We start from the raw sequence: 11,449 nt of genomic DNA on the forward strand, positions 1-11,449 counted from the left end.
TTAATATGTAAGTTGGCAAAAAAAATTATTGAGAGTGGCGAAAGAAGTGTCCTAAGAAGAATTTGACCCAGGGGAAACCCTTGTCATAGGCTTCAAAGTCAGCACATTTTTGAGATGTTGATTTTGTGCTGTAGTGCTATTTTATATATTTTTTTAAGCTCACCTGGCCCTGGCCAGTGTGACCTTTCCCATCACTTCAAGCAAATCTTCATCCAGGATCAAAACTACTACCCCAAATTTTTTTAAACTTTGCCTCTATATTCACTGAAGTATCTTATCAAAAGAAAATGTATCAGACGTGGTTGACATCGCTGAGAATAGAAATGGAAAATGCATGTTTTTCTATTATCTTGTAAATCACTAAATATATATAGATAATTTAACTCCAGCAAAAATCTTGAAAATGATATGGTTCATTCTAATCAAACGAATCAGACGACTTCTTAGTGGAGTTTTTTTCTTTTTAACTCTTCATGAATCTATTTTTATGCCCCATTTATAGGCATTACGTTTTCTGGTCTGTGACTCTGTTTGTTCGTCTGTCCCCTTCAGGTTAAAGTTTTTGGTGGAGGTAGTTTTTGATGAATCAACTTAGTACACATGTTCCCTATTATATGTTCTTTCTAATTTTAATGCCAAATTAGAGTTTTTACCTCATTGTCTTGGTCCACTGAACATAGAAAGTGATAGTGCAGATGGGGCATTCGTGTACTAGGGACACATTCTTATTTAAAATATAATTTTGAATAAGATCCAACTATTTTAAAAGACTGTTGATTTGAAAAAATACACTTTTTATTGCAAAATATGTTTCAATCTGCATTTGTAGATTTAGGAATACCTGGTTTGGATAAGCCCACAAGAAGAAGGAGAAATTCCTCCAAGGGATCACCTAGGAGGAAAAGAACATTGAGTGGACGTTCTGTGTCCGATCACAGTGACATTGAACCAGATATCAAAATGGATTCTGAAACTAGTGCAGATGATGATATTCCTCATCATGAACCAATGGAAGTGGCTGAAGTAAATCATGTGACTAATGGATCAAATATTCTGTCATCAACTAATTGTGATAAAACAATTTCTAAGACAGTGTCTAATAAATTTGATGAAAAGAGGACTGAGTTATTGAATTTTGTGTGTGAAAAACTACAAAGCAGATTTATTCTAGGTATTAATGAATTAAGACGTTTGTTAAATATACGATTGACACAGTGTTCATCTGGATATATATTAAACTGTGAAATTAGTGATCAAATGTTAGAGGAAGCTTTAGATGAATCAGGTAGTCTAAAATTAGAAAATATGGTAAGTATTAAAAAACTTAATTTTTCATTTTTCAAAGGTTCATATGATGTTGATGTAAAGTATGGGTTTAAACTAAAGTAGATGAATAATTCAGTAGTAAAAACTAAATGTATCATTTACACTAAAAGTAAGTTATTATTGAAAATCTACATTAATGGTATCTCGAAGCAAAATCACATGATATCTTCAATGTTAATCTCCAGTTTGGAGGTCTAAAATAAATTTTAGGATTTTTAGGGAATCCATTTTGAAAAATTCATGCTTGTCAGAAAATCTCCAGGAGAATGATATAGCAATAAAAGATCATTTGTAGTCTGACATGTCTGTGCAGAAAATTGAGATGTTTTAGCTGTAGAATCTTCAATGATGATCATGATCTAAACTGCAAAGAGACTGTTTCCAAAAACTTTTACATAACTAAGATTATATACCTCTACTGTATAAGTATTATTATTTTCGTTGATTGTTTTAAAAGTATTCCAAAATGCCAATTTTATTGTTTAAAATTTTGTTTGTGTATTATTTCTTTAAATTTAATGTATGTGTTTTAACTTTTATTTTTCTGATTTTAGTGGCCACCAGGGACACCAGAAGAATCACTATATGCCTTAACTTTCACAGGTGATAAATTGGACCCAGTAAGTAAAATTATTTTGGAAAAACAGTTACAGACAAAACATTTTACTAAAAAAAAAAAATTAAAAAATTAAACATATAACACTCAGGCGGAAACCCAGTTAAAATAAAACTAAAGAATGGAAGCTCTTTGTTAGAGAAGGCAATAAATGTTTACCATAGTAACACAAATTTTAAAAGTTAATAGAAACAAATAAAATTACATTTTTCACAGTACAAAAAAATGAAATATATGGGTCAAGTGAAATTCCTTTCTAAGGGATCACAAAAACAGAGTAGGTGTGTTCGAATAGCAAATTTTTACTAAAAGTACTTGACGACAGACTTTTAAGTTGGATCTTTTAAATGCATATCTTCCAAAAAACTTCATTTCTTGTGTGTGATAATTAGGTTTTATCATGTTTATAGTCTTCAACCACTAAAAATATTTAGTCTACCCTTCCACGAAATATTAAATTAGAATTATTTTAAATGTTTATGAATTTTCCAAAATTCCACCTGACAACCAATCAGACAATAGTTTTAAGTTGACTGAATGCAGATAAGTACAACAACTGATGCTCATTAGCTAGTAGATACATTCGTCTTTAAAAAATACAACTGGCATATAAGGATCGTAATGGTGCTATGTGGATAAATTTATCGGTTTTCAAGAGCTAAATTGGCAGCGCATCATCCCTACAATGGCTTCTGTTTTTATGATTGTAAAAATGAACTGGCGTAATGGGGAGATTTTCTTGTTGAGCTTTTGATCATTCTGATATATAACACCTAAGACAGGGTCTGTTGAAAGGGACAAATATTTAAAAACATAAAGAACATAGTTTTGTGAAGCAATATGGAATAGAACATAAATCAGGGTTCTTTAATGGGCAGAGAGCATGGCATTCTCTATAAAAGTCATCACACTTTATGTCCAAATTCTGAATAGGTGACTGAGCTCTATCACAAAGTATGAACAATTCTATGTTAAGGAGGGCTGTAATTCAAATTTTAGTTTTATCTTTTTTTTTAACGGGACCATTGCACTACTTTACCAAACAAGTAATCACTCAATTTGTTTTGAGTGTAATTTCATTCCCCTACTTAAAATTTTATGCATAAAATATAAAAAAAAAAATCATTTTGGAAAGTGTATGAAAACAACTTGGAAGTAATACTAGGGACTTTATTTGACAACAAACAAAATCAAAGAACAATAACTGTGTCCTCAGACCAGTTTTGGTTATGCACAGTACCAATGGTAATCATGGAAATACTCTAATATAACAACCCTTTAGATATAGATATAATATATAGAAACAAGGGGATGTTATATGATTGCCAATGAGACAACAATCAATTGAAGTTCGGATAAAGAGGATGTAAGCAATTATAGGCCACCATTCGGCTTCAACAATGAGAATATGAATATTTGGTTATGAGTAACTCTATTTTTAACCAGACTTTCTAGGGAAAATCACTTATTGATTTGGTGATGTAAAGCAGACAGGCGGGCAGTTGGGCAGGCAGATGCCACACAATGTCCTTTCATTAACATGAAAACGTTTTTTTCAAATTTAGATATGTTATTTCCTTTGACAAATTTAAGGTCAATTAAATTTTCAGGACTTAAGCTTTTCTCTTTGTTCAGTTTTAGAACCTTTCAGTAGTCAAAAGTGATACTTATTAAATAATTGAGTTATTTCTTTTTGCCCCTACCCTAACCCATTGGTTCTGTTTGGGGGTCCAGATTTGCAGTTAAGATTTTTATAAGACAATAATCTATTTTTATTAAATGATATATTTCATCACATTACATTGTGTGGATAAAGTTGTTGACATTGATAGATAAGTTGCTTTTAACAATTTTTTTAATTTTCTTTCATTTTAGGTAAGAAAAGTTCTCCTGTCAATGTTTACAACATCTTACAAGACAACACGAAAAAATTTCATTAAAAAAGTTAAAGAGGAAACAGATATAGATTTATCAGAGAATGATGCAAAACTATTATTAAGTGTAAGTATTGCAGTTCTGGATGAAAGTACACAAGATCTACATATACGTGAACATGACTAATATTTATGGTCCCGTTTTTATCAGATTATTGCCCTTATACAACAACTTTTACTCATTTTTGGCATTTTTGTTTGCAGTTATCTTGAAAAATATAATAGAAGGAAACCCAACAAAAGTTATCTGCAAACAAGATTTACAAGAAAATTAAGTTATAAAATGTGTTGATAAACTCCTTTCAATAAGTTTTTTTGTCATTTTAAAAAATAACTTGACTGTTTTTTAAACATTCTCTATGGATCTTTTATGGGGAGAAATGGTTAAACAACATTTATTTTTTCAAGGCACAACATAATTATCTTTCAAAAGAAGGATATTTTTTTTTTTAAAAAAAGGTGATTGTGAGGCTTTAGTGCAAAATTGATAACTTTTGATTGTGTGAATAAAATCTAGTTTACATAACTTATAACACCAAGGTTCAGACAGACACCTACGTTTTATTTTCTGATACTTTGAACAAGAAGTGGGGGTTGATAAGCATGACAATGTATGTATTCTAGTTGAATTTAGTATTTGTTCTTGACTTACCAATGCTTTGATTAAAGTTACATTAAAAAATTCTGAAAAAAAACAAAATACATTTAGTTTCATAAACATTATTTAAGCTGGTAAATCAAGATGATGTACCAGTATTTGTTTTCGGGATAAAGATTGCATGAAATCAAATCAAACTCTATGGTACTGACTGGATATCTAAATCTTCCAAGGTTGCACAAAATAAAGCACATTTATCATTACATTCTATATATCATATACATGATTATTTCCAGGCTTTTAGATATTCAAGTTAAAAAATGAGGTTACACTTGTCAAGAAAATTACATAACTTTTGCAAAGGTGCAGGAATCTAATATGGTCCGAGTACACAGTTATCGTCCTTTGATTTTCGTTGTCCACGAATATAGTCCTTAGTGTGGACAGTGTGTTACTTGCCAATTTTTGTTATACCCCTTCCAAATTAATTTCTCCATGTTTATGCCTCATATAGCAAGTTGGGGGGTGAAATGACACTGTAAAAAAATTTGGGTCATAAATATTAATGTAAAGTAGTGATTAGGTCCAGCTGAAAAAGGTCAAAAATTAGCACTTCGGAAGCTGTCAAAAGATTTCAAGACCCCCTTAACATAAGATTGTCCATATTTTGAGTTAGAGCTGATGAAGTTTTCTATAATTTTGATATAATTTGTTCCAAAAGTAGTACAACACACTGTAAAAATATTATTGAGAAAGCGCAGGTGGGATTTTTTGAATTTTCATTTATTGTCTAAAAGAAATGCACTACGAAATAACTGTGTACTCGGACCTAAGAGGTGAAATCAGGAAATATAGAATCTGTACTTTGGCAACTTCCCTGAATGATTTGATGGTGTCAATTTGTCAAATAGCATAAAACTAAAGGATTTAAACTTTTATTTGATAGAATTTCTGCAAAAATGACCAATTTTGGCATTATATGGTCAAAATAAGCATTTCATAGCTTTTTCAATTTTGATGCATAAGTGGCATTCTGACTTTCTATCTGACATGTTTTCATGTGTCAATTTTTGTGTTTCTATGCTTTAATCCAGTTTTATTACTCATTTGTGAACTCTGAATCTACAGAAAAGAAGATTATCTCAGAAAATATGAGCAAAATGTGTTGTATAAATGACCCTCGTCTAACGCCCTTTTTGGATCAAGTTAAATGTGAGGAGCATGGCACATAAAAGTTGAAGTCCATAATAAAGACCTCACTAAATTTGTATAAAAAGCACTTAACAATGTCTTTTGTACCTGTTTCATTTCACATAATATCTTTCTTTACTTCTGTAGGATAGCATGTGGTTCAAATATAAGCCTGTTGAGACTAAAATTGCATGCAAGTTTTTCACTAAAAAGTGAAAAATCTTTGTATCAGACCATACTGTCTGCTAAAAAAAATGAATGTAAGAGCCTTTTTGTGCTCAGATTTATTGTATCATGTCACCTGAGTATAGAAATGATAGAAAAGACACAAATTTTTATTTCCTATAGCTTCAATATGCATTTTTAAATGTAAATATGTGCTACGGCCTAAATTGACCCTAAATTATTTTTAGTCTTACTTGGCCTAAGACCCTTTTAAACTAATATGATATGTTATTTGTAAGTTTTCTTTCCATTTAAAGTACATTAAATACATATGTAAGGATTATTTATAATCAAAAAGCTTCACAAATTTAAAATTGCTGGAAAATATTACATCTTCATTTAAGGCCCCCTTTCATTGGAAAACCTCCATTTTTATGCACAGGCTCATATAAATTTGACTTTTGAAAAATTATGCTAAGTCTGATATATCAAATGAGTACTCTATTGCTTTAAATACATGATATGTTATATATTAAGGCATTTTAAAAGTATTTTTTTGCAATATTTAAATTTTAAAAGCCCCAAATGTTGATAGTTAAAATTTCTCAATTTTAACGTCTAAATTTAACACGCAAAGTTGAATATAGAATTAATCATATTGTCTATAATATATATCCTATTGCTATGAAACTTTGTAAGCAGTCTTGTAATATATTAAGCTTTAGTCATACCAAGTTTTATTAAGATTGGTCAACTTTTTCTATCCTATTAGGTCCGAGTACACAGTTATCGTCCTTTGATTTTCGTTGTCCACGAATATAGTCCTTAGTGTGGACAGTGTGTTACTTGCCAATTTTTGTTATACCCCTTCCAAATTAATTTCTCCATGTTTATGCCTCATATAGCAAGTTGGGGGGTGAAATGACACTGTAAAAAAATTTGGGTCATAAATATTAATGTAAAGTAGTGATTAGGTCCAGCTGAAAAAGGTCAAAAATTAGCACTTCGGAAGCTGTCAAAAGATTTCAAGACACCCTTAACATAAGATTGTCCATATTTTGAGTTAGAGCTGATGAAGTTTTCTATAATTTTGATATAATTTGTTCCAAAAGTAGTACAACACACTGTAAAAATATTATTGAGAAAGCGCAGGTGGGATTTTTTGAATTTTCATTTATTGTCTAAAAGAAATGCACTACGAAATAACTGTGTACTCGGACCATATATGTTTGTAATCTTTAAAATTTTGAGTTATCTTCCTTTGTTCAGAATTGTATTAGAATCAACTAAATCAATGCTTTATTCAATGCAACATTTAATTTGACCTTCCATTGATAAATTAAGGCAATAATCACCTTTCTGTGCTTACAAGCACTTTGATTATGTTTTAAAATTTTTTGCTGGAAGTGTAAGACTTATAGATTATGTTATTGTTTTGAATGTTTTGATATTATCCCTGAACCCAATATGAGACCATTGTCTGTGGATTGATATGAGAGTCTCAAGAAACAGTTAGGGTAACTGATGTTTTTGAATAACCTGTGTTTATCATAAATAGGATAATTATGTTATTAAGTAACCTGTCTGTATTGATACAAAATAAAAACTAATTGTCATAAACATGAATTGGTAAGAAACACTAGATTTTGATAATTTGTTTATATTTTGTTTTTGTATTTCAGGATTATTGTGTCAATAAAGGCAAGGGTGTTACATGGTATTTAAAAGGAACACTAATACCTGACTCATGACATAGGAAAAGGAATAGGAATAAAGTGTAATTTATACGAACATGAAAGACTGTTTAATGGAAAAGTTTTGGCAAACAGTTTGCTGTTCATGACTTATTTACCAATACTTTGATTGAACTTACATTAAATCATTCTGAAAAAAAATTAAAATCCATTTAATTGGCAGGCAATTAATAAAAATTTCTTATTTCTGTGTATTTTTATTAGTTTTAGATTTATTGCTGTCAATTGTATACACCACAAGTATACTAAGTTCTGTTCTACACTGATATGATTTATTTGCTTTGATAATTAAGAATAGAAAAACAAGGTGTAATCAAAAGTCTGTGGAAAACTGAAGATAGTCAAGACTAACTAAAATGCTGAGATTTGAATATGTGTCTTAATTTTTCACTTTTCCAGAAGGCAATTTTCACAAAATTTACCCTTCACCAACATTTCATTGTCTATAATGATGCTTTACAAGGCTGCGAAATTGGAATAATGCAAGTAGTAAACATTTAATGCCCCTTTTACTACCCAGTCCTTGAACCTGATGAAAAATAACATGTCATTTGAACATTGAAACCCCTTAAGATGCAATAGAAAGAACATGTTATTTTATTGAAATAGCTTACTAATAAATATTAAGTGACTGCCATAAATTTATGTAGTAAGGTTATTAACTTGAAAAAAAACTCAGTAAAACAAGTCTTTTATTTATTATGTACTATATATACCATGGTTCTTACGAGTTAACATATTTAAACAAACGAATCCGAAGGATGAGTTTGTTTAAATATTTTAATGAGTAAGACACATGGTATATAAAATTTGTAATATAAATAAAATGATTGACAGCTTGAAGACCTTGAACTTTTACTGGAAATTGATCACATTACAGTTTTATCCAATAAAATAGAAGCTCGCGCAAGTCACTTTTGCGCCTCTTGCTTGTATGCCAATAATTTAATAGAACCCCAGAATTTGCAGAAAGTAAAGATATTCCTGATTTTTTAGTTTTGCACCTCGTGTATGATAGTATACACAGGTAATTTCATTATATCATCAAAGTGAAAAAAAATGTCGGATTCTGCGACAAGGATTAAATAATTATTCTGATGACGGTAAGAATTGTTTTTTTTTCTTTCTTGGTTTTCAAGGTATCATACAAATTAATCATATTTTACAGGTTGATCATCTCATTGAAATTGCATATTTATCATGTTTATACATTTAAAGTTTTGTACAAACTGCTTCTGCCGTTATTTTATTAATTGGATTGTTAGATTATTTATTCAAACACAATTTTAACGATAAAACACTAAACAGTGGCGGATCTAGGGAGCGTATCTGTTTTTTTCACAAATTTGTGTAGCCGATATTTATTTCTTTTTCTTTATTTAACCCTCCCCCCTCCACACACACACACACACACACTTTTTTTTTCGCAATTTAATTGAATTTTCGTAAAGGAAATGGTAGTACATTGTAGTATTACATTTTAATTTTTTTTTTTTTCAGAACTGAAAGAAGAAACTTTTAGTAATTTTCAAAAATTAAGGCAACTCGTAACAATCCTATATAGTTTGAAAAAGGTTCTTAAGATGTGGTACACATAATTTATTGTTTTTGTTATAAATGAAAACAAATGAAAATCTTTTGACCTTTTATGTTTTTCGGTTTCCTAAATATTTCAGAGGCAGATATCTTTAAAAAAGGGTGGAGCTTCAACCATGGAATAACATGAACATGAATATTTTGTACCATAGCTAAGCTCCGCCTTCTTTCCTTTAGATTCTAGTTGAGTTGCATATATAATTAGCAAAGTATGGTACAACATTAATTTGCATATAATATACCATGATTTTCCGTAAACACACTTTTTAAGCGAATTATTTCATTAAAACATCAAAAGAAAAAAGAAAATTTATGTTACAACTGTGACACAGATCATTATATTTATAAGGAGATGTGGTATGATTTCCAATGAGATAGTTATACAAACTAGAGGCTCTCAAGAGCCTGTATCGCTCACCAAATTTACTTGGGTTTTTGAAATATAAAAAAATATAAAATTTGGCTAAAAGCAACAACACTTGGCAAGCACCTCATAAGGAAAGGAACATTCATGCTATGTTTGATTTCATTCAAATCAGTGGTTCTTTAGAAGAAGACTTTTGTATGCATTTCCCATAGGGTTCTATGTTAAACTAAGTCCCCCCACTGGCGGCCATCTTGGATGTTGCAATGACAACAAAGTAACAACACTTGGTCAGCATCTCATTAGGGACATTCATTCTATGTTAGGTTTCATTCCATTCAGTGGTTCACTAAAAGAAGACATTTGTATGTATTTCCCATAGAGTCCTATGTTAAATTAAGTCCCCCACTGGCGGCCATCTTGGATGATGGATGGGCTACAAAGTAACAACACTTGGTCAACATCTCATAAGGAACATTTATGCTTTGTTTGGTTTCATTCCATTCAGTGGTTCTCTATAAGAAAAAAACTTGTATGTTTTTTCCATAGGGTCCTAGGCTATGTTAAACTAAGTCCCCCACTGGCGGCCATCTTGGATGATGGATCGGCTACAAAGTAACAACACACTTGGTCAGCACCTCATAAGGAACATTCATGCTATGTTTTGTTTTATTCCATTCACTGGTTCTCTAAAAGAAGTCATTTGTATGCATTTCCCATAGGGTCCTATGTTAAACTAAAACCTTTGTGCCAGGTGAGCTAAAAAGACATAAGGACCACGATGTAAACAACTACAGGCCACCTTATAGTTTAAAAAATCAAACAAAATTTTATCCAGTAATATAAATCAATTAACTAATTATGACAGTCAGGATCAAATACCATTGGACTACTTTGAACCAGACGTCAGGAACATAAGGATTTGTTGTAAATATCTCACAAACAGATAGAGGAAAAGTATGGCTTTGTGAAATACCAAAATATAAGTATCAAAAGAATGAAGGACCATGAGAAAAACTTAAACTAATTTTATATTATAAAGTATGTCAGCAGCTCGTCCAAAAGTGACATAATTGTTTTGTGATTGATTTATTGATATATCTTTGATGCTGGTTCACATGAGGAGATTAATGTGATGAAAAGTATAAAGATAAAGAGGGAGATGTGGTATGATTGCCAATTAGACATCTGTCCACCAATGTCTTAATAGTGTGGATGTAAGTAACAGCAGGGGACTGTATGGACTTCTGTAACCCATTTTGTAATGGTCTGCTACAAAAGGACAGACATGACAAAATGTTAAAAATTAATAAAAGCCAGAAATAATGGACAAAACAACATAATACCAATATCACACACAGAACCAAAACCAAACACTGATTTATGATGGGCAAATTAAAAATGTGGTGAGGTTTAACATTTGTGAATGCTCAATCAAATCCTAACGCAGGACAGTAAAATATCAAAACAAACTGTAAAAAACATTTTAATAAGGCTTTACAAATCAAGATTGGCAAAAGACACAAAATACAGCTACTGTTGATTTATTTTTTTCTGCATGTATCAAAATGTTGTAGCTTGAGAAAAACTTATATGTTCATGGATATTTGTTTTTCATAGTTTTGCGAAAGTCTGCATATAAGCTTATTTAAAATTTGTAATTGGTTGAACATTTAAAAATTGTTGTTTTAACCTTTTTATAAGACCGCAAAAATTTGGTCCTATATTGGTATTAAGTAGGCGTCGTCTGGGTCGTTGTCAACAGCGTCTGAAGACGAATGGTTTCCAGATAATAACTTTAGTATAAGTAAATAGAAATCAATAAAATTTTAACACAATGTTTGTAACCACAAAAGGAAGGTGGGAATTGATTTTGGGGGTTATGGTCCTAACAGTTTAGAAATT

At 30.6% G+C, this 11,449-nt stretch overlaps 1 protein-coding gene across 2 annotated transcripts in view; it reads left to right on the forward strand.

The window, feature by feature from the left end:
* LOC143044733 (DNA-directed RNA polymerase III subunit RPC5-like) overlaps positions 1-7,774 on the forward strand; it is a 36,025-nt gene extending 28,251 nt beyond the window's left edge. For both annotated transcript variants that reach the window (XM_076216842.1, XM_076216841.1), the window contains exons 15-18: positions 830-1,308; positions 1,881-1,946; positions 3,818-3,943; positions 7,513-7,774. In XM_076216842.1, coding sequence (XP_076072957.1) covers positions 830-1,308; positions 1,881-1,946; positions 3,818-3,943; positions 7,513-7,581 — 740 coding nt within the window. In that variant the 3' untranslated portion in view covers positions 7,582-7,774. The remainder of the gene's footprint in view (positions 1-829; positions 1,309-1,880; positions 1,947-3,817; positions 3,944-7,512) is intronic.
* The last annotated feature ends 3,675 nt before the right edge of the window (positions 7,775-11,449 follow it).

The sequence above is a fragment of the Mytilus galloprovincialis genome, chromosome 9 (genome assembly GCF_965363235.1).
Source record: "Mytilus galloprovincialis chromosome 9, xbMytGall1.hap1.1, whole genome shotgun sequence".
Lineage (NCBI taxonomy): Eukaryota > Metazoa > Mollusca > Bivalvia > Mytilida > Mytilidae > Mytilus > Mytilus galloprovincialis.